The sequence below is a fragment of the Heptranchias perlo genome, chromosome 1 (assembly GCF_035084215.1).
Source record: "Heptranchias perlo isolate sHepPer1 chromosome 1, sHepPer1.hap1, whole genome shotgun sequence".
Lineage (NCBI taxonomy): Eukaryota > Metazoa > Chordata > Chondrichthyes > Hexanchiformes > Hexanchidae > Heptranchias > Heptranchias perlo.
The window spans coordinates 194,425,378-194,449,713 of record NC_090325.1 but is presented as its reverse complement, the minus strand read 5'-3'; the positions used below and the strand labels follow the sequence as shown (position 1 = coordinate 194,449,713).

Sequence of the window (24,336 nt, the reverse complement as noted above, 5' to 3'; positions counted from 1 at the left end):
AACCTTGTTAAAGTGAGGAGGGGAAAAGCTCGAGCCTCCGCAAAGTAAACCAAGCACTGGGGTTCATTTCGAGAGGGAGAGAACTGAAATGCAGAGAGGTTGTGTTAAACTTGTATAAAACCTTGGTTAGACCACACTTAAGAGTACAGTGCACAGTTCCAGTCTCCGTATTATAAAAAGGATATAGAGGCACTGAAGAAGGTGCAAAAAAGATTTACAAGGATGATACCAGAACTGAGAGGTTACAAATATCAAAAAAGATTGAACAGGCTGGGGCTCTTTTCTCTAGGAAAGAGAAGGCTGAGGGGTGACCTGATAGAGGTCTTTAAAATTATGAAGGGGTTTGATAGGGTCGACATTTCCATTTATGGGGGAGACCAGAACTAGGGGCCATAAATATAAGACAGTCACTAATAAATCCAATAGGGAATTCAGGAGAAACTTCTTTACCCAGAGAGTGGTGAGAATGTGGAACTCACTCCCACAAGGAGCAGTTGGGGCGAATAGTGTAGATACATTTAAGGGGAAGCTGGATAAACACGTGAGGGAATAGAAGGATATGCTGATAGGGTGAGATGAAGTAGGGAGGGAGGAGGCTCGTGTGGAGCATAAATACCGGCATTGATCAGTTGGGCCGAATGGCCTGTTTCTGTGCTGTAAACTCGATGTAACTGTCAGGCCAGACGGTCCAGGTGTAAAGGCGGGCCTGCTTTGTCGTTTCAGTTCATGGACCGTTTGAAGCTGCTGCTGATGCCTCCCAAACACCAGCCGGACTTCATCTACCTCCGCCATGTGCCGCTTCGCAGGGTTCATCTCTTCACCTTCATCCAGGTGATCTGTCTGGCCCTGCTCTGGATCCTGAAGTCAACCGTGGCCGCCATCATTTTCCCAGTCATGGTAAGTTGTTCCATGTCCTGGTGCCTGACCTCCCTCCCGCCCTCTCCTCCCCTCCCTCCTCCATTCCTTCCACCCTCCCCTCCTTCCTCCTCCTCTCCCTTCCCCCACCTTCCCTCTCCTCCTTCCCCCCTCCTTCTCTTTCCTCCCCTCTCCACCCCCTCTCTCCTCTCCTCTCCCTCTTATCCCTCTCTCTCCTCTCTCCTCCCTCCTCTCCTCTCTCCTCCCTCCTCTCCGCTCTCTGCTCTCTCTCCCCTCTCCCCCTCTCCTCTCCTCTCTCCACCCCCTCCCTCCTCTCCCCTCTCCACCCCCTCCTTCCTCCTCTCCCTCTTCTCCCCCTCCCTCCTCTCTCCTCCCCTCTCTCCACCCCCTCCTCCCTCCTCCCCACCCCCTCCCCTCTCCTCCCTCCTCCCCCACCCCCTCCTCTCTCCTCCCTCCTCTCCTCTCTCCTCCATCCTCTCCGCCCCCTCCCCTCTCTCCCCTCTCCGCTCTCTCCTCTCCTCTCTCCACCCCCTCCCTCCTCTCCCCTCTCCACCCCCTCCTTCCTCCTCTCCCTCTTCTCCCCCTCCCTCCTCTCTCCTCCCTCCTCCCCCACACCCTCCTCTCTCCTCCCTCTCCTCCCCCACCCCCTCCTCTCTCCTCCCTCCTCCCCCACCCCCTCCTCTCTCCTCCCTCCTCCCCACCCCCTCCTCTCTCCTCCCTCCTCCCCCACCCCCTCCTCTCTCCTTCCTCCTCCCCCACCCCCTCCTCTCTCCTCCCTCCTCCCCCACCCCCTCCTCTCTCCTCCCCACCCCCTCCTCTCTCCTCCCTCCTCCCCCTCCTCTCTCCTCTCTCCTCCCCACCCCCTCCTCTCCCCTCCCTCCTCCCCCACCCCCTCCTCTCTCCTCTCTCCTCCCCCACCCCCTCCTCTCTCCTCTCTCCTCCCCCACCCCCTCCTCTCTCCTCTCTCCTCCCCACCCCCTCCTCTCCCCTCCCTCCTCCCCCACCCCCTCCTCTCTCCTCCCTCCTCCCCACCCCCTCCTCTCTCCTCCCTCCTCCCCACTCCCTCCATTCCATCCATCGGTTTGTCACCTGAAGGTTATTACGCTCGATTTGCACCTTTACCAGGGTCAAGGAGCCATTATAGTTCCATATAACCTGCGAGAGGCAATTAATTGTGGCCTTTGCCAGCTCTTTGCTGCTGCTGCAATTACAGGATTGCAGTGACTGTGCACAAAATAAGATTCCTCGGTCAGGTGCTTTGAAAATTGCAACTTCAGCTTTTCTCTTGACACCGCCAGCTGTTTAAAGAGTGTGAATAATCATCGGGTGGGAGAGCGGCTCATGGAATGTTGGCCTTTATCTCAACGGCCTGGAATACAAAGCAGTGGAAGTGATGTTCCAGCTGTACAGAGCTGTGGTCAGACCCCCATCTGGAGACACTGCGTTCAGTTCTGGGCACCGCACCTCGGGAAGGATATATCGTCCTTGGAGGGGGTGCAGCGCAGATTCACCAGAATGATACCGGGGCTAAAAGGGTTAAATTACGAGGACAGGTTGCACAGACTAGGCTTGTATTCCCTCGAGTATAGAAGATTAAGGGATGATGTAATTGAAGTGTTCTAGATGATTAAAGGAGTTGATAGGGTGGAAAGAGAGAAACTATTTCCTCTGGTGGGGGGAGTCCAGAACAACCTTAAAATTAGAGCCAGGCCGTTCAGGGGTCTTGTCAGGAAGCACTTCTTCACACAAAGGGGAGTGGGAATCTGGAACTCTCTCCCCCCAAAAAAGGCTGGGGGGTCAATTGAAAATTTCAAAACTGAGATTGATAGATTTTTGTTGGGTAAGGGGTATTAAGGGTTACGGAACCAAGGCGGGTAGATGGAGTTAAGATACTGATCAGCCATGATCTAATTGAATGGTGGAACAGGCTGGAGGGGCCGAACGGCCTCCTCCTGTCCCTATGCTCCTAGGGTTTTGGCGAAACCTGAGCCTAGCCGAGAGGAGGGCAGTGAGTGTAGTGTCACAGCGGGACCGAATGTACGGTGTGACACTCGCCACGGGTTGGACTGATTCTGGGACGAAGAAAAGAAGTGTGGGTGTAGGAACAGGAGGAGGCCACTCAGCCCCTCGAGCCAGGTTCCGCCATTCAGTTAGATCGTGGCTGATCTGTATCTCAACTCCCAACTACCCGCCTTGGTTCCGCAACCCATAGTGCCCTCGCCTAACAAAAAATCTATCAATCCCCGTGCGATGGTGAAGTGGAGCTCGAGTCCCTCATGGAACATTCCAGAGGCCTTTCCAAATGCGGAGTTTCGGGGGGCTCCTTTCACAAAGGATGTCAATGGTTAGAATAACGTGTCACGGGCCGAGTTAAACCAATGAAAGGGATTCGATAGGATCGAAGCAGAGAAACTATTCCCTCTGATGGGGGAAATGAAGGATGGGGGGGACACTTAATGTTAAAATTAGAGCTCGGCCGTTCAGTGTCTTATCTCCCGCATCGTTATTCTGTGTCGTTCACATGAGGATTGACAATTTAGAGGACCTGACTTCAGGGTCAGGCTGAAATAATTACTGGGAGTTGGGGTCCCTGCTGTCAGTTACGGAGCCACGGTTGTTCCATGTGACGAAATAATCACCTTATTAATCGTGACGCGGAAGCATCTGGCAATCTCGTCAGTCGGCCGCGGAAAGGTCAGAGTGGAGCGGCCAAGACTGCTTTACTGTTAGCAGTGGAATGGATGGCGGTGGATCGAGTCCAGACCGGACTTTACTGGACGCCCACGACTGTTGGGGGGTGGAGAGGGGACGAACCCATGATTTCCCCGATACCAACTCCTTGGGGGCAAGGCACTGCCCCCCGCCCCTAATTCCTAATAAACAGAGTGGAATTGCATTCAGTGCTGACTTCCCGTGGACACAAAAAAAAAAAATCACCAGACAGTAGAAACAAACGAATTTCACATCGAATTAAAGACTTGGGACAGTGCGATTGAAACAAAGCAGGTCAAACCACCTGAAACGATTCCCACCTGCTCCGGTCAGAGCAGCAAAATAATTAACCTTCTCCACAACAGGTGAGTTGCTACGGCAGCAGCCTCAGTGATATAGCTCGAGCTCCGGATAATTATTAATCTTCTGGGTTCGGAAGAGAATTATGTCCGCAGCCTCGCCACGGATAATAATTCCTTACAAATTGAATTTTTGTGGATTATCGCCAGAGAGGCATCGAAATTCATTCATAAAACATACCTCGCTGTTACAATTTTTGAATAATGTAAAACAGCAGTCGTTGATTAAAGGTGTCAATTTGCTCAGCACAGGGTTAAGGACATCCAATAAAATATAGGGTAGATTGTATCTACTTTGAGATAGCATGCAAAACTCATTTAGTAAGTACCCTGTGCTGGTGGTGAAAGTCATTATGGATTTGGTGAAGGAAAGTTCAGGTTTTATGCTGCGACAGGAAAGAGAGAGAATATTAAACCAGGAGCCTGTAGCTTAGTCCTTTAAATAACTCAAGGTCCTGCTGTTCACAAGTAGCAGTAGATTGTTCCTATAACATGGCCGGTTTAGATCATTAGCATGGGGTCCCTTTAAAAACAAACGCACGTGGTATCCAAGGAACTAGAAAAGAGAAGATTCAGGGGTGACCTGATAGAGGTCTTTAAAACTATGAAGGGGTTCGATAGGGTAGACGTAGAGAAAATGTTTCCACTTGTGGGGGGAGTCCAAAACTAGGGGCCATAAATATAAGATAGTCACTAATAAATCCAATAGGGAATTCAGGAAAAACTTCTTTACCCAGAGAGTGGTTAGAATGTGGAACTCGCTACCACAAGGAGTAGTTGAGGCGAATAGTGTAGATACATTTAAGGGGAAGCTGGATAAACACATGAGGGAGAAAGGAATAGAAGGATATGCTGATAGGGTGAGATGAAGAGGGGTGGGAGGAGACTCGTGTGGAGCATAAACACCGGGATAGACCCGTTGGGCCGAATGGCCTGTTCCTGCGCTGTACATTCTGTGTAATTCTATGTAATAATTGGATAATACCAATCGAACGTGGACTTCAATAACAGATGGAAGGGCAGAGTGTCCTCTTAGGGCGTCCTCAGATTCACAGGAGACCCTGGCTCGAGTCCCATCTCCTGGTTTCTTCGGGCATCCCCACCACTGGGGGATGTCCCCATTGGTCGGACACGGAGCGCAGTGAGGAGAGAGCTCGGTAACACTCCCTCCGGCCTCCCTTCAATGCTTGCGCTGGACCTGCAAATACTGCACGTTTCTACAGGTATTTAAAAAGGAAAAAAGTAAAAGTAAAGTGTCCTCTAGAGAGGGAGTCTGGGGAATTAATAATGGAGAGCAAGGAAATGGCGGATGAATTGAACAGATATTTTGCGTCCATCTTCACTGTAGAGGATACAAATAACGTGCCAGAAATAATTGTGAATCAGGAGGTGAAAGGGAGGGAGGAACTTAACACATATACAATCACTAGGGAAAGGGTTATGAAAAAATTATTAGAACTGAAAGTCCCCAGGCCTTGATGGACTTCATCCTAGAGTCTTAAAAGAAGTGGCTGCAGAGATAGTAGATGCATTGGTATGGATTTTCCAGAATTCCCCAGATTCTGGAAGGGTCCCACCAGATTGGAAAATAGCAAATGTAACTCCTCTATTCAAGAAAGGAGGGAGACAGAAAGCAGGAAACTACAGGCCAGTTAGCTTAACATCTGTCATAGGGGAAATGCTAGAATCTATTATTAAGGAGGTTAAAGCAGGGCACTTAGAAAATCTCAATGCAAAGTTTTGGTACAGAAAGGCTGGCTGTACTTAAAGTCGATAAGTCCCCCTGTCCGGATGGGATGTATCCTAGGGTGCTGAGGGAAGTAAGGATGGAGGTACTGGCCATAATCTTCCAATCATCCTTAGATACAAGGTGTGCCAGAGGACTGGAAACTTGCAAATGTTACACCCTTGTTCAAAAAGGGGTGTAAGGATAAACCCGGCAACTACAGGCCGGTTAGTTTAACCTCGGCAGTGGGGAAACTTTTAGAAATGATAATCCGGGACAAAATTAACAGTCACTTGGACAAGTGTGGATTAATTAAGGAAAGCCAGCACGGATTTGTTAAAGGAAAATCATGTTTAACTAACTTGATTGAGTTTTTTGATGACATAACAGAGAACGTCGATGGGGGCAGTGTAGTTGATGTGATGTATATGGACTTTCAAAAGGCGTTTGATAAAATGCTGCATAATAGGCTTGTCATCAAAGTTGAAGCCCATGGAATAAAAGGGGCAGTGGCAGCATGGATACGAAATTGGCTAAACAGAGAGTAGTGGTGAACGGTTGTTTTTCGGACTGGAGGGAGGTGTACAGTGGTGTTCCCCAGGGGACAGTGCTGGGACCACTGCTTTTCTTGATATATATTAATGACTTGGACTTGGGTATTAAGGGCACACTTTCAAAATTTGCAGACAACACAAAACTTGGAAGTGTAGTGAACAGTGAGGAGGATAGTGATAGACTTCAAGAGGATATAGACAGGCTGGTGGAATGGGTGGACATGTGGCAGATGAAATTTAATGCAGAGAAATGCAACGTGATACATTTTGGTAGGTAGAATGAGGAGAGGCAGTATAAACTAAATGGTACAATTCTAAAAAGGGTGCAGGAACAGAGAGATCTCGAGGTATATGTGCACAAATCGTTGAAGGTGGCAGGGCAGGTTGAGAAAGCGGTTAAAAAAGCATATGGGATCCTGGGCTTTAATAATAGAGGCATAGAGTACAAAAGCAAGGAAGTGATGATGAACTTCTATAAACCACTGGTTCGGCCACAACTGGAGTATTGTGTCCAATTCTGGGCACTGCACTTTAGGAAGGATGTGATGGCAGTAGAGAGGGTGCAAAAAAGATTTACTAGAATATTTCCAGGTTTAAAGGACTTCAGTTACGTGGATAGACTGGAGAAGCTGGGATTGTTCTCCTTAGAGCAGAGAAGGTTGAGAGGAGATTTGATAGAGGTGTTCAAAATCATGAAGGGTCTAGACAGTGTAGATAGAGAAAAACAGTTCCCATTGACGGAAGGGTCAAGGACCAGAGGACATGGATTTAAGTTGATTGGCAAAAGAACCAAAGGCGACATGAAGAAAAACTTTTTTACACAGCGAGTGGTTAGGATCTGGAATGCACTGCCCGAGGGGGTGGTGGAGGCAGATTTAATCGTGGCCTTCAAAAGGGAACTGGATAAGTACTTGAAAGGAAAAAATTTGCAGGGCTACGGGGAAAGGGGGGGGGGGATGGGATTAGCTGGATTGCTCTTGCATAGAGCCGGCACGGAATCGATGGGCCAAATGGCCTCCTTCCATGCTGTAACCTTTCTATGATTCTATGATTCCAGGCCTACAATATTAAAACAGGACAGAACAGGAATATAACTGTAAATGGGAAGGAGTTACGTGGGCTTCGAAGGCCAGAATCTCAGGACGAGTGGCCCATGAGCAGCAGCTTGGACACCCCTGACTGGATTAATCCTCGTGATCTTCATTGCACACCCATATTTTCAAATGATGTACTTGTGTTTGAAAATATACAATGGGATTTTCTTCTCTGCCCACAGATCCTATCCTTGGTTGCAGTCCGAAAGGCAATGGACTACATCTTCACCCAGCATGACCTCAGTTTCCTGGACGATGTAATTCCAGAGAAGGACAAGAAAAAGAAGGAAGATGACAAGAAGAAGAAGAAGAAGCACAGTGCAGACAGTGATAACGAAGATGTAAGCAATATTTCATCACTGGACCAATACATGTGTACACCGAAGTCTGCTACAAAGGCAGTTTAATTTAACCCTAGTTTAAATACACAATAACTGGCTGTTAATCTGTCTCTCATTACCTAATCCCAATGAAAAAGAGACCTTAATAATGAAACCAGGAGTACATGTGCATTAATAATCCCAATCCTAGGTAATAATCCTGTAAAAGTGAATCACAGAATGATACAGCACAGAAAGAGACCGTTCGGCCCATCGATTCTGTGCTGGCTCTTTGAAAGAGCTATCCAATTAATCCCACTCCCCCTGCTCTTTCCCCGTAGCCCTGCAAATTTTTCATTTTCGAGTATTTATCCAGTTCCCATTTTGAAAGTTACTATTGAGTCTGCTTCCACCGCCCTTTCAGGCAACACATTCCAGGTCATCACAACTCGCTGTGTTTTAAAAAAAAAATTCTCCTCATCACCCCTCTGGTTCTTTTGCCAATTACCTTAAATCTGTGTCCTCTGGATCTGCCACAGGGAATGGTTTTACCTTATTTATTCTATCAAAACCCTTTGTGACCAGTCACAGCTGATCATTAAGGTAACATGTCACAACCCACATTTCAACTAATCACAGGATGCCTTTTAAAACCTGGCAACAGATGTCCGAATAGATCCAGGAAACCGATTGGCAGTCAAGTGCCATGTTATGAGCGCTGCTCTATCCGAGTGATGGCGATTGTAGCTTATTTTAAGGACACTGTGGTACCTGCGTTGGTACAAAAATCTATCAATCTCAGTTTTTGAAATTTTCAATTGACCCCCCCCAGACTCAGCAGCTTTTTTGGGGGGGGTGGGAGAAGAGATTTTCACTCCCCTTTAGTGTGAAGAAGTGTTTCCTGACATCACCCCTGAACGGCCTAGCTCTAAATTTTAAGGTTATGCCCCCTTGTTCTGGACTTTCCCCCACCAATTATTTCAAAGTTATATTTCATTCTAACTGCACGAATTTATTGGCACAGCGACCATTTTTGAAGTGTAACACCCTGCTATTTAAGAACGGAAATCCGGGCGTATAATTATCCCGAGCATGGCTGTTCATTAGCAGCTGCTGGATCTCAGTGTGGACAACTGCATTATAAATATTTAGAATTTTCTCCTTATGGATCATTGGCAGAAGGCCTTGGTTGTAGTGGTGACTGGCTACAAGGGTTGGGGGAGGATTGATATACATGATATGCAAGGCCAAATTTAACTGTGTTTCCATAATGGAAACAAATGCACCCTGTGTAAGGAACTTTGTGACATGAACACAATTCCTTGTAATACCAATAGCTGATGGTATTCTGGTCCCTCCGTGTTTCATGATAACCCCAACAAGGGTTGCCAACTTTAGTTGGACATGTTCCTGGAGGTTTCATCACATGAATCACTCTCTCTGACCCCCACGCTCCCACCATTGGTCACCCACCACGTCCATCCTCACAGTGCCCAGCCTTCCCACGACCAATTGGAAAGTGAACAGACTCTTCATTATCCGATTGGATGATTCTTGACTGTCAGTCAAACAGCAATTTCCCCGCGGCCCCCCCCCCAATATTTTTATAACTCGTAAACAGAAGTGTTTAAAGAAAATGAAAAAGAAAAATACACAATTTTTTTAATGCCCCTATGATTTTTCTCCCTGGGTTTTCGCTGGCGGCAGTGTCCTGGAGATTAATCTTCAATTCCTGGAGACTCCAGGCCAATCCTGGAGGGTTGGCAACCCCAACCTGAGAATGCTGCCGATGACGCTCATTGATCTGGTTTGCTCGGGGGAGTTTGAGGTTGGCCCAGGTCAACTCCCTCTCTGCTTTTCCTTCTCTCTGTTTGAGCAATAGCCTGGCCTTCTGCTGGACTGAGATCAAGATCTCGCCGAGAGGTGAGCTGCACAAGAGCTACTGTCAACCACTGGGAATATCTGGCAAATGCCCTTGCTATTGTTGTCACCACCGATCAAATCAACTGCAAGGCAGAAACTGCGATGTTAGAATCATATCATAGAATCATGCAGCACAGAAGGAGGCCATTCGGCCCATCATGCTTGTGCCGGCTCTTTGAAAGAGCGATCCAATTAGACCCACTCTCCCCTGCTATTTCCCCATAGCCCTGCAAATTTTCCTCCCTTCAAGTTTCTACCAAATCTCCTCTTGACCTTCTCTGCTCTAAGGAGAACAACCCCAGCTTCTCCAGTCCCTCCACATAACTGAAGTCCCTCATCCCTGGTACCATTCTAGTAAATCTCCTCTGCACCCTCTCTAAGGGCTTGACATCCTTCCTAAAGTCTAGTGCCTCGGAATAACACCAAAGAATTGTGAGGCCAGCACAATGGGCATGAGGGCAACTCGATTCACAAGTGTAGAAGATTGCTGCCGTGTCTGAGACTCTCTCTTTTGTTGGGTAATTCTGGGCTGAGGCCATGTTAGAAAGTATGACGTATCACACCAGATAACACCCTTGCTTTACAGACCCCTAACCCAGTTATTGCGATTCTAAGGACTGGATAAATCCTGGGTAGTGTCAACTGTTTACATAATTTGCCATCCTAAAGTAGTGGAAGCAGCTTTTTCCATTTGTTATGTATTGCTCCTGCCTTGCTTAACATGTATTCTGAAATGTTTTACAGTTTGAATTACGTTTCTGCTCTTTCTTTGCCGATATGCCCCAGTGGGAAGCGTTGTTACACTCCGACCTAGCTGGGCTCTGATGCTGCCATATCTCATCAGTATCGTGTAGGCTCCATGTAATCCTCAATGCCATGTAACTGTGCTGGTGCAACAATGCCGTGTCATGCTTCTTCCTGTCCCTGTCGTTGCTCTGTAAATCTCTCGACGTGTCTTTTATATTTTTACCCCCCCCAACCAATGGGATTTCTTACCTGAGAGCCAACTAACAACATTACTCTTTCTTGTTCCATTCTGAACCCTCCGCACACAGAAAACCCCATTCCGCAGGAAGAGTAGAGTTTGGGGTGGTCGGTCACTCCTTTACAGTCCCCACCCAGACACGTTGCAGTATCTTGACGCTGTTGTTTTGGATGTGCTGTTAGTATCAGTCACGGCCAAATCACTCAGCCAGGAGACGAAAGCGCATTTACATTCTTTATTGGACAGGTTACAATGCTAACTGTCGGTTACACTTGTGTGAAACAAATAATTATACAATTAATTAAGAGAATTACAAAAATATCTGAGCCTGTTCTTCAGCTGTTGGCCCTGGTCCCTTGACCCCGAGTTTCTGTGCACAGGAAGAGTCCAGTTGGGCCTACTTGCCTGCGATGAATGCAGGCCCTTTTCCACCCTACCACTAGCACAAAATAAACGGTTGCTAATGTTTCCTTATTCCAGCCCCCGCCCACTGCTTCACGGATTTTGACAATGCATTTTTTGTCCGCCATTTTCACATTGACATGAAGGCAGCCCTTTCTAAACCTTTCCCCTGAGCGGTGACGTGCATTGGCTGTTAACCTGGGGAGATTTTGCAATTTCTTATCCATGACTGCAGTCTCCCTCCTACACAAATGATTTCCTCTCTCTGAGCAGTAATAATCTCATTACATATAGCGCAGAGTAAATCCCTCCCACACACACAAACAAGCACATATACATACACTTCTACATATATACAAGCACATACCCACACACACATATACATGTACACACATCCATGTACATACACATGCACACACATATACATACGTACACACATATACATATACACACAGACTCTCACGCGCACATCCACAATTTAATAGTCATGATACTAAAATTCCTTGATGTCTGAGACTAAAATTTCACCCTTAAAGTCATAACAAGTTTGCGATTTAAATTTTAATCAGCCCCATGATCCCCAGATATTTTAGTGATAAAGTTTTAAGCCTTTCGTTTAAAACCTGATGATACCGGACGGCAAAGTGGGGTGCGAGCTGTGTTACGATTCGGATGCAGTGGGTGTGGTCAGTTCCCTATTCTGTGCAAAAAAACAATCGATACTGGGAAATTGTTCAAAGCTGTCCCACAAGAGGGACAGCCCCGACTCCAAGATCACCAGGAAAACCTGTTATTTCACAGGACGACCACAAGCTCTTCTGATTGATGTTACGTTCTGTGAAGTGAGATGCCTGGTGTGGTTGGGGAATTGGGCTGTTGAGATCAGCTGACCCCCATAACGTAACACTTCTGATTCTCCAGCAACTAAAATTAAGGACCAATGAATCGGGAGCACTGACCTCGAACCAGCCCTCCCCGTGAGTCAGGCTCCACACTGGGAGCCTCCACTCCCAAAGCGTGCCCTTACCATACGTTAAACAACAATAATATTTTTGCACGAAACAGTCCTATTGTAGAAACACCAGACCCTTCCACAACCCAGCTTCTCGGCATGTCGCCAAACATACGAAAATACGAAATTGATGGGCAGGAAAAGACCAGCTGGACCATCAAGCCCGCCCCACAAAATTGTAGAAACATAGGAACAGGAGTAGGCCATTCAGCCCCTCGAGCCTGTTCGGCCTCCCTCAGGAGACGTTAAAAAAAGGAAGTGAGGAATAAAATGGCTCTCTTGTAAGAGTCTAAAGGTTTTGTCGGTCTTGGTGTCAAGGCAAACCTCTAATCCTACACACGACAGACAAAAGGCCCCCACCCTTCCCAAGTGACCAGTAATGTATTCATTCACAATCATTATTATTAGCTTTTCTCCAGCTTGCAGTTTGGTATATTTAAGCGTTGTAAACATTTCCTTCACAGTCTGATTACCCATACTCAGAAAAAGTTCCAGCTATTAAAATTCCAATGGACATGATGGAACAAGAACCCTTCCTGGGCAGTAACAAATCTACTGACAGTGAGTAAAACCACCTGCCTGCCTGATTTCCATTCACTTCAGTCTATGAGCAGTGAGTGCTGGGTTTCCATTATCCTCATCCTCTTTATTCTTCAATCACATCTCACATCAAATGGTGCCTCTGTCCGTCTTACTTTCTCTCCGTCGTCCCCTCTCTCTTCCTCCCTTCCCTTTAGTGCCTCAAACTAACTGTTCTGTTGCAGCTCTTGCTGTGGACTTGTCCGACAATCATCAACTAACTATGCTTCACTGGATGCCTTAACCTAATGCTAATCATGCGTCTTTTGTCTTCTACCCTTTGCTGTCATTCACTTTGCGTTTCAGGTCAGTGAATTCCTTTAATCCGCTCGCATGGTTTTTCTTTCATCAGTGCGCAGAATTGGTTGTTATAACACAGTGCTCACACCCTGACCCTTTTAAGAGTGGTCACCGTCGGGTGCAAATGGGTTTTTACTGCAATTGTTCGCGACTGCCTGTTAAAGGTGCATGAGTGCGATTTATGCTTTTCAAAATCTGACTCTTCCAATGCGTATAATTTTTGTAAAATTGTTCTTCAATCTGCAGCCTCCCCATTCAGTAGGAGCACAGCCTGGAAAAACCATGTACAGGGTACGCACATAAAATATGGCACTGCAGGTACCCTTCCTCTTCCTCTTCCTCTTCCTCCCTCCCCCCACCCCCGCCATTCCTCAGGCAAGTCCTGCTCCCAATTGCATGTAGGGTAGATGGAGACATTATAAAGAGGGACCCTGGCCTCTCCCCTGGTTGTGAGGATCTAGTCTGCCCTATCATGACAGTGCCTACTTTAGTTCCACCAAATCACTGGCAGTCTTACTTAACAACAATAACTTGCATTTATATAGCGCCTTTAATGTAGTAAAACATCGCAAGGCACTTCACAGGAGCGATTATCAAACAAAATTTGACACCGAGCCACATAATGAGATATTAGGACAGGTGACCAAAAGCTTGGTCAAAGAAGTGGACTTTAAGGTGCGTCTTAAAGGAGGAGAGGTAGAAAGAGGGGGAGGTTTAGGGAGGGAATTCCAGAGCTTAGGGTCTAGGCAGCTGAGGGCACGGCTGCCAATGGTGGAGCGATTAAAATTGGGGGTGCGCAAGAGGCCAGAATTGGAGGAGCGCAGAGATCTCGGAGGTTGTAAGGTGCGCTTGTAGATCCCTCATCTATTGTCTGAGGAAGGGTCCAGATTCCCCCCTTGTTTCCTCAAATACTCTTTCCCAGAGAATGAACGAGAGGAGCCCACAGTGAAGATTGTGTGATTGTACAGGAGAGGTCGACTATCCACCTTGCACAGTGGGGGACTGGGTCGGCAAAACTGGGCTTGTTTCCAGGTACTTTCTCCTTTGGGAGGACTCCCTACGTTGTTCAAGGGGAATAGGGGGGATGGTTACATTATTGTAAAAATTAGCTCTGAGGGAGTCTAGTCTGAAAAGTACCGGCCACTGATCTAGACTGGATCACTCGTCTGATAATCACTCCTGTGAAGCGCCTTGGGACGTTTTACTATGTTAAAGGCGCTGTATAAATGCAAGTTGTTGTTGTTTTTGAGTACTGTCCTGAGTGATGCCAGAATCTCTATGTTGGGGCATCTCTATCTGAGGGGAGTTTTAATGCCATTGGATCAAGAGCTACTTCCTTACAGAGATTCTGGCCTCATTTTGACCTTTGTGCGACAGTGGAAAACGGGCGATAGCGAATCAGCAGCCCGTTTCACATCTCGCCCCGATTTTTACTTCCATTGACGTCAAATCAATGAATTTTATTTTCGTTGAGTGAAAATCACCTGCAGCTGGTGGTTCTCTGATGTCGTAGCAAAGGCAAGGGTCCCACTCCCTCAGAGGAGCGATCTTCTTTCCTAATTGGAGTGGACATCAGTTATCAAATCCCAAGTCCGAGTCATTCTGCTTAATGGCCTGGTTATTGAGGGGGTTTGACAGGGTAGATGCTGAGAGGTTGTTTCCCCTGGCTGGAGAGTCTAGAACTAGGGGGCATAGTCTCAGGGTAAGGGGTCGGCCATTTAAGACTGAGATGAGGAGGAATTTCTTCATTCAGAGGGTTGTGAATCTTTGGAATTCTCTACCCCAGAGGGCTGTGGATGCTGAGTCGTTGAGTACAGTCAAGGCTGAGATCGATAGATTTTTGGACTCTAGGGGAACCAAGGGATATGGGGATCGGGCGGGAAAGTGGAGTTGAGGTTGAAGATCAGCCATGATCTTATTGAATGGCGGAGCAGACTCGAGGGGCCGAATGGCCTACTCCTGCTCCTATTTCTTATGTTCTTAGATGATGACTGTTAGAGCAGAGTCTCCCATCCCTGGTAGCGAGATAGCGTTTAGAACGCAAAATGAGAATCATTTTGTTTATTGGGGATTCACTAAGTCCTTCAGTCCAATCTCACGTGATGCCCTCCCATGTTCTGGAGTATCTCCAACATCTGATCCACATTGACTTAAATCCTGGTCCCAATTGGATTTTTGTTGTGATTTCAATCTTTTATGGCCTGTTTGCATTTGTATCATTATGGGGTGGGGGGGGGTTCCGGAGGGGGGGATGTGTGTGTGTGGGGCGGGTGGCGGAGGTGGGGGGTGTGTGGGTGGGGGGGGTGGCGGAGTGGGGGGTGTGTGGGTGGGGGGGGTGGCGGAGGGGGGGGGTGTGGGTGGGGGGGGTGTGTGGGTGGGGGGGGTGGCGGAGGGGGGGATGTGTGTGTGTGGGGCGGGTGGCGGAGGTGGGGGGTGTGGGTGGGGGGGGGGTGTGTGGGTGGGGGGGGGTGGCGGAGGGGGGGGGTGTGGGTGGGTGGGGTCACATTTCCATGCAAGCCATGCGTAGCACCGCCCACATGCAACAGCCATGGTTACATTTTTAGGTGTGTGTTCAGTACATGGCTTCTCCAGAGTGTGTAAGCCTACTGTGTGTGGAGGATCCATATTAATTGTAGGATGAAGCAGGTACTACCAGGTAGACGATCTACCTATTTCAAATAACTTCAGTTTGAAGTGTTGGCGTTCGAATTATGAATTCTAACCATTGTCGATGGAAGTAGTGTCCACAGAGTTCAGTTTACTTGCTCGACACCTCCAAGAATGTGCGACATTCGCGGGAAAGATCTGTTTGCCACTTCCGTTGCCATTGATGGCTGATAATTCACGCTCGTTTATATTTTGTCTTTGCTTTTATAACAAATGTCAGGTTTATTAGTGCTAAATCGCAAACTCAGTTTCAAAGACTTGTGCTACGTGCAACCTCAGCTTGCTGCACTGGCCCTTTGTGAATACTGCAGGACTGTACAGATGGTGTGAATGGAGTCTTATTGTATGGTTATCCCATCTTTCCTGTGCTCAGTCGTTGAGTATATTCAAGTCTGAGGTTGATAGATTTTTTTGGACACTAAGGGAATCAAGGGATATGGGGATCGGGTGGGAAAGTGGAGTTGAGGTTGAAGATCAGCCATGATCTTATTGAACGGCGGAGCAGGCTCGAGGGGCCGTACGGCCTACTCCTGCTCCTATTTCTTATCTTCTTATGTTCCACCTCACTTTAAATAAACCGGAATTGGTATATAAATCCCACCGGTTGGATGTGTGAAGGACCTTCTGAGGAGATGTGGACAACCAACTGTCCTTTGAAACATGAAATATGTACAAGACAGAGAAAGTTATGGATTCCAACCCCATATCAGAGATTGAGTAGGTAATCTAGATTAACACTTGAGCGCAGTGACCGAGGGAGTGTTGCATCATTGGAGGTGGCCATCCCTTGAATGAATCATTAAACCCAAGGCTCCTTCTGCCTGTTCCGTGGCCCTTAGAGATCCCATGGAACTATTCAGCGGAGAGCCAGGAGTTCCCCCAGTGTCCTGGCCAACATTCCTTCTTCAACCAATACCACCTAAAACCATCGATTGGTTATTCATCTCATACGCTGATTGGGAAGAATGGCGGCTGAGTTGCCTACGTAACAACAGTCACTGCACTTCAAACAAGTAAACCCTCACACAAAACACTGTGATCTCTTGATGTTGAATGGTGCTATTTAAACGCAAGCATTATCTCGATATGTTATTTAGGAGCTGTTTAATTGTTATTGCTTATTCCAAGTTGATATTAAAGAAAGAGCAGACAGATAGGTCCCTTGGTGATCCTCAACTCACTGAGGCAATATGGGCGACACTTTCTTGGAAAACAAGAGTCTAATTGGGGTAGAGGAGCAAAGGGATCTAGGGGTACAGACACACAAATCACTAAATGTCGCGACGCAGATTAATAAGGCCATAAAAAAGCAAACAAAGCATAAAGGGGTGGGAGGGAGAGACACCTCGGATGTCCCATTAACCACCCCCCCCCCCAAGTCCCAGCTGATGCATTTTTCAGGTGGTCCTACAAATGGGTGAGCAGCCTGCCATTCCCCTCCCCCCGAAACGGCTGCTTAAATATGCAAATCAGGGTTCTGCACTGGTTGTAGGAGCCCGATTGTAATTTCCAGGTACAGGAGGGTGTGCAGTGCAAGTTCCACCCATTTTGTACCAGGCGTAGATCGGCCTAACCAACGGTCCTTAAAGGGACTGCTCAAATTTTTATTTTTTGGTGGGCTCGGGAGGAGCAAGAGGCCCCTCACACCAAGCTCTGGACAGGAATTCTCGGTGTCCTGGCACTTGTACCGTGCTGGGCAATCTACATAATCTGGGCTCCTTTAAGACAGGATGTGAACTAGATCACATGGAGCTGTCTGAAGAATCTTCCTAACTTCAGCCCGACAATCTTTACACCACTGTGAAGGATATCCCTTTGAGATGGCCTTTCGAGTACCCACTCTTACCGGTTTTTGATGGCGCCAAGGACTCTGTGGCATAAATACAAAGTGAAAGTTATCTAAAGAGTTACGTTAACGAGACGAGTAGAAGCAATGGGGATGATTTGACTTTGAGCAATATTGTGAAATGGGAAAATATCGGATCAACCGCCCGTTATACATCTCTCCCGATTCGGAGATAGGCAGGTTACCCCCCCATGTCTGTAATGACTTGCTCTAGTTAGATTGCTGACCCTTAGTGGGTGTAGCAACGTTACGTTAAAAAAGAAGAAAATTAATTTGCATTTATATCGCACCTTTCACATGCTCAGGACGTCCCAAAGTGCTTTTTTTTATTTGTTCATGGGATGTGGGCATCGCTGGCATGGCCGGCATTTACTGCCCATCCCTAATTGCCCTTGAGAAGGTGGTGGTGAGCCGCCTTCTTGAATCGCAGCAGTCCGTGTGGTGACGGTTCTCCCACAGTGCTGTTAGGAAGGGAGTTCCAGGATTTTGACCCAGCGACGATGAAGGAACGGCCGATATATTTCCAAGTCGGGATGGTGTGTGACTTGGAGGGGAACGTGCAGGTGGTGTTGTTCCCATGTGCCTGCTGCCCTTGTCCTTCAAGGTGGTAGAGGTCACGGGTTTGGGAGGTGCTGTTGAAGAAGCTTCACAGCTAATGGGTTAGTTTTTGAAGAATCGCCATGTTGTGTAGGCAAATGGGACAAGCCAAATTGTGCACAGCAAGGTCCCACAAACAGCAAATGAGGTAAGTGGCCAATCAGTCTGTTTCGTTGTTCTGGGCTAAGGGCCGAATGTTGGCCTGGACACGGGGAGAATTCACTGCTTTCCTTCGAGTAATGCCGTGGGATCTTTCACACCTAGCTCGACAGGCAGACTGGGGCCTCAGTTTAACATCTCATCAGAAAGATGGCATTCCTGACAATGCAGAACTTCTTCCGCATTGCACTGACGTGTCAGCCTAATTTAAGTGCTCAAGTTGCATCGAGGGAAACATCCTTTAAGATGGGAGAGGGACCCAGCACCAAAGAATGAACGATTTGCCTCTCTCAGCGGTTTTATAAGGCCCAATCCAAATTTGATCTTTCAAAACTATCCAGAAAAACCATTATTGTGAAAACTGCAGCACATTCCAAGGACCATCTCACCGCATATTCCTCAATTTGTCTTTTGAACTTCTGGCTTCAAGTGCAGAGGTTTCTGACCACTTTGCCTTTTAGACATCCCTTAAGGAAACACGCCAAGCATTGAACTGTTTGTTGTCGCGTGCCTCAAGTCACACAGTGGTTATACATTGAGATGCTGAAGTGAAATCTTAAGTGGAGACCAAGTCAATAGTTTTTGGCCATGTGCAGTAAGCTGGTGGATTTGAAAACAAATGCTTTCAGGCTTTGAGTAACAGAAAGAAAATTTGATCAGCGATGACTTTAAAAAGCAAGTCTTACTTGTAAACTTGTGTCATGCACAGAGCTCTTGTGAACAAGTGTCAAATGAGATGGCAGGTCTAGTTTGTCATCACATCTACATTGGGGCAGATTCTCCCGCTCTTGGGTGTATCAGATCACAACACACAGGGGAAAATCGGGATGGGGAGGATCACCCACTGGTAATCATAGAATCATGCAGCACAGGAGGAGGCCACTCGGCCCATCATGCCTGTGCCAGCTCTTTGAAAGAGCTATCCAATTAGTTCCAATCCCCCTGCTCTTTCCCCCTGTCCTTCGAGTATTTATCCAATTCCCTTTTGAAAGTTACTATTGAATCTGCTTCCACCGCCCTTTCGCCTCATCTCACCTTTTGCCAATTACTTTAAATCTGTGCCCTCTGGTTACCGACCCTCCTGCCAGTGGAATCATTTTCTCCTTATTTACTCTCTCAAAACCTTCACGATTTTGAACACCTCTATTAAATCTCCCCTTAACCTCCTCTGCTCTAAGGAGAACAATCCCAGCTTCTCCAGTCTCTCCACATAACTGAAGTCCCTCATCCCTGGTACCATTCTGGTAAATCTCTTCTGCACCCTCTCTCATGCCTTGACATCCTTTCTAAAGTATGGTGCCCAGTAAAGGAGTCCATTCGATTATCCGATCATAAATACACCCAAGAGCAATAACAGGGAAATCTACCCTTTTGAGTTTGTATCCTGCGTGAAAATTTGCCGTATAAATTCACAAAACGCCTGATGTGACAAATCGTGCCCCTTTTTAATTCAGGAAAAAAGCCACCTACATTCCTTGAACGACATACGTCGTGCTGATCCGATTCCTTTCTTCCAGTCAATCACTATGCCAAGGTAAGGCCAACGTATCTTCACACTGTTAATACTTGGAGGCCGGAGGGTCAGGTACCCTCTGGTTGCCATGGGAACTGACGCTCCTGTACATTCGCGAAAAAGTGTCCTCTGATATTTCTGGCAAAATTGTTAACACATTCTAAGAGGGTGTGAGGTGTTTAAGGCGGACGGGGCCTGAATTTCCTCTTCCGCTATTTTGGTAAACTGGCATTCTCTGGACAAGTAAGGGAGGCAAATCGGAGAGGGACACAACTTCCATGATTTTCTGCCAGAGCGTATAATACGCCTGTCCCAAGTGGGATGGGTTTATTATAATGACACAACTGACTGGAATACGGCATCATTTGCGCCTTAGCAACCCTGGGACGGTGGAATGATGGGGCGTTGCTATGGGCCAAGGGAAGGGGTGCTAAATTGTATGGGGCCATTTTGCCAAGTGCACTCGATCGGAGAGCACTGACGTAAACATAGGAACAGGAGGAGGCCATTCAGCCCCTCGAGCCTGTTCCGCCATTCAGTTAGATCATGGCTGATCTGTACCTTAACTCCATTTACCCGCCTTGGTTCCACAACCCTTAATACCCTTACCCGACAAAAACTGACTGGCCAGAGCAAAGGTGGAAAAAAAGAGAAGGATTTAGAGCGGACTTTCCTGGTGGAATTAGCGGGTAAACTGACCACAGTGAGCCATTCAGAATCGGTACAACTCTGGGTTTGTGCTGAGGCTGCCAATCTTAGCCTAAGTGATGCTGTGGGGGAAGAAAATATTGGGGGGGGTCCGTAGAACTGGAATTGGTCAGGAGGAAAAACACTTGGTGGGGGGAAAAGGCTGACCCAAGAATATTGGGACTCCCGGTGAGGGATTGAGCTCCTCATCTTAAATCGCGTTTGACCTGGGGTCTTCCACAGATGGTGAGTTTCTGTTGTGGGGGAGGGGGGAAATTCGTTCCACTCCACTTCAAGCAAGAGACAGCAATGGAGGCTCCTGGCTAGATATCTGTGGAGGGGAGTGTGGGATGTCTCCCTTTCTAAACATCATCCTATTGGTTGAGAAGGAGATATGTGTGTTGGGAGGGGAGTGAACTAATAAAATCTCTGCCAGTAATGTTAAAATATACCACCAAGAAATAGGTGCATTGTGTCAACGCACCGAGTACAGGGTAGGTGCCGTCTGAACCTATTAATCATTAATTTTTCTTTTGTGTGTTGTACTGGCTAACCATGACCCCTTAAAATGTCAGGAATGATGTGTTTGCTGTATAAGATGGTCACACCTTCCAATGTCCAGATACGCTGATGTCAACCGTTGCTCAACGGAGGCAAAGTAATGGCCTTGAAAATCTGCGAGGGGAGGGGGAGCGGGAGGGGGAGGAGACACATCACTGGGCACAGGTGGGGGTTCACCACAGCTGAACCCGTTCCTGTCCTCACCCTGGTGCTGCAGCATCCAAACACATGCGCTTTTGAGTAGTTGTGTGGCTCGTTGGCGATCAAGAGTGGGGACGATGGCTGCCTCTCTCGCCCTCTGTCGCCCTGAGAAGCTGAAATCAATCGTAGCATCATCCCCAGCTGAGAGGAGCTAACCCGGGACCTGTGGGTCAGAATTCATTTTAAAAAACACCGTCATTTGGAGAGGGTGCAGAGGAGATTTACTAGAATGGTACCAGGGATGAGGGACTTCAGTTGTGTGGAGGGACTGGAGAAGCTGGGATTGTTCTCCTTAGAGCAGAGAAGGTTAAAGGGGAGATTTAATAGAGGTGTTCAAAATCATGAGGGGTTTTGATAGAGTAAATACGGAGAAACTGTTTCCAGTGGCAGGAGGGTCGGTTACCAGAGGACACAGATTTACGATAATTGGCAGGCGAACCAGAGGGGAGATGAGGAGAATTTTATTTACTCGGCGAGTTGTGATGATCTGGAATGCGTTGCCCGAAAGGGCGGTGGAAGCAGATTCAATAGTGACTTTCAAAAGATAATTGGATAAATACTTGAAAAGCAAAAATTTGCAGGGCTACGAGGAAAGAGCAGGGGAGGAGTGGAGCTAACTGGACAGCTCTTTCAAAGAGCCGGCACAGGCACGATGGGCCAAATGGCCTCCTTCTGTGCTGTATGATTCTAATTTCCAAAGAGAAGTTATATTTTGTGGTGGGTCATTTTTACGGGAGCATAACGCAGGACTTTTCGTTATTTAAGCCAGTTATTAACTTTTGTATTTTCACCTCTGTTTTTTTTTAGCCCTCCGACCACTCCAGTAAGAAGTGTGCCTCAAATAAGAATCGAACTTGAACCAGACTACGACACGGGTTACTTCTGGAGAAGCAGAGGAACTGAGACCGCGCTATAACTCTGCGTTCCCAGTGCAGACTGGACATGCTCGTACCTGCCAAAGCTTCGAGGCAAACCATGTCACCTCTTGGCGACCACGCGATAGAATTGCGACTGGATTAAACCCCGGGGAGGGATCAGGCACCTTTTTTTTTTCTCTCCTTTTTTCTCCCCCTCTTTAGGAACTCTTCTCTCTGGACTAACTTCCTGCTCGAAGGACAAAAGAGACTTGGGGGGGGGGGTGGGGGTGGGGGGAGGGTGATAGATTCCCATGGTACACCACGCCTGTGAGATGCTTCTGCACCCTCTTTACGGCAAGAAGTCCGCAGTGACGGACTCGTGTAACTTGTCTGACCCTTGCTACACCTTTTTCAAGAGCCGAAAATGAAGGACTAACATTGCTTAGGTGACTAGCTGGGAATGGCTGACTATGCAAAAAGGCTCTTTTTCAATGGCACTTTAGCCCTGTCTACTCTCTGGGAAACATGTGATTACGGACACATCATAATCTCATCACGCCTAACCTTCTCATATTGTGGTTCTTTTATCTCTTGAGCCTCTTTATCATAATTACCGTTAATGGGATGCACTTTCCTGTTAGCAGGAAACGCTGTCCTTAGTCAGAAGTAGCTCTACCTCTTATTGTTTAGATGGCAGAAATTCTGTACAAATGAATCTATTGTATACAATGCTGATTATTAACCACAAACTGAAGGGAAGAGCTTAGGGCTTGGTAGAGTACTGACACTCTTAAATATATCTTTCAAGCCCTTTTGTCTTGGAGTTTTTAAAATATTGTAAGAGATTAAAACTATATTATTATAAGCAGGTGATACATTTGTGAGCAAGCGGTAATTTAAATAATTATTTTTAAAAAACAAACACTTTTTGTACAGCGTTCAGCCCCCATTCTCTCACGTGTAACGGCAGATTGAATTTGGTGAATTTATTTAACAAAGTTCAACTCCAGGACCAAGCTGAAACTTTTCCTTTGCCTTAACTACACAGCGTGCTGCTATTCGATGATTCGGTTGCTAAGGCTGCAGCTCTGGGATATCCACGGGACTGTGCTGTACTGACTGATTTCCCCTCCCACTATCCCCATTCCCCCCCCCCCCACTTCATAAGGTGGGGGAAAGTGGAGACCCCATCGTAAGGCTCGTTTTAGTGGGCAAAAGTTGGCTTCAGCTCAAAGTCAGGAAATCCCATTTTTGAGCTCACGCTGACTTGTCCCCAATAAAACCACCGCCGGGAGACTTTCCACTCGATTCGGAGGCAGCAGCCTCACAAACAAGGGCCACGTCAAACTTCTCATCCCCCTCTCCTGCTGGATGCTATAGACTAGAGTCTTTGGCTCCAATTGCAAAGATTAGGGGTAACCCTAATGTCATGGGTACCACCGCCCCCATCCCGCCCAAGTTACACTAGGGTTCATTCTCAGAGCATAGCAGCAGGAGGAGGCCATTCAGCCCCTCGAGCCTGTTCCGCCATTCAATTAGATCATGGCTGATCTGTATCTTAACTCCATCTACCCGCCTTGGTTCGATAACCCTTAATATCCTTGCCCAACAAATGTCTTTCAATCTCAGTTTTGACATTTTCAATTGACCCCCAGCCTCAACAGCCTTTTGGGGGAGAGAGTTCCAGATTTCCACTCCCCTTTGTGTGAAGAAGTGCTTCCTGACATCACCCCTGAATGGTCTGCCTCTAATTTTAAGGTCATACCCCCTTGTTCTGGACTCCCCCTCAACCAGAGGAAATAGTTTCTCTCTATCTACCCAATCAATTCCTATAATCATCTTAAACCCCTTCCTGCTCCTCCCAAATCCTAGTGTGAACAGGATATGCAAAGTCGCTGGGAATTTCCTTGTTAAACATCCCCACCTCAGTGAGAGGAGATTTGGGGGGGGGGGGCGGGGGGCAGATTGTCCCGCGTTGAGTGTGGACAGCACACTTCGAGGAGAATGGGGCCGAGGGAGCCTCTCGAGAAGCCCTCCGATTATCCATCCATTTAAATTAAAGGACTAAAAACCGTGACGAGAGTGCGATCTGATCCCCAACCTCATCTCCCTCTTTGTGCTCCGCCCAACCAATTGCTTCTGCCCAAGTGCAAAAAGATCGAGAATCCGGCCCAATATTTCACATATTAAACCAGACGTGTGAAAGACACCTTCCCCCACTCCCATAATACTCATGGATTTCGGATGCCTGCGAAAGGGTGTTGGGTCTTTCTTGCGAGCTGGCTGCGCAGTCTTCCATTTGTTGTACACCCAATACTGTTTCAATGTTAGGAGGGAAATGGTTTGAAAATGTGAAATTTTGCCGATGTAATCTATATGTGAGGGGCACCCCTAATGCTGGTGGTT

General features: G+C 47.3%; 1 protein-coding gene across 5 annotated transcripts in view; it reads left to right on the top strand.

Moving 5' to 3' along the window:
• The window catches only part of LOC137330689 (electrogenic sodium bicarbonate cotransporter 1-like), a 174,086-nt gene extending 151,887 nt beyond the window's left edge, over window positions 1–22,199 (top strand). For 2 of the 5 annotated variants that reach the window (XM_067994518.1, XM_067994516.1), the window contains exons 22-26: window positions 724–897; window positions 7,504–7,662; window positions 12,428–12,524; window positions 19,566–19,645; window positions 21,881–21,969. In XM_067994518.1, coding sequence (XP_067850619.1) covers window positions 724–897; window positions 7,504–7,662; window positions 12,428–12,524; window positions 19,566–19,609 — 474 coding nt within the window. In that variant the 3' untranslated portion in view covers window positions 19,610–19,645; window positions 21,881–21,969. Of the gene's footprint in view, window positions 1–723; window positions 898–7,503; window positions 7,663–12,427; window positions 12,525–19,565; window positions 19,646–21,880 lie in introns of all 5 variants that reach the window. The other 3 variants (XM_067994515.1, XM_067994514.1, XM_067994517.1) reach the window with 2 other exon arrangements.
• Window positions 22,200–24,336: the final 2,137 nt, after the last annotated feature.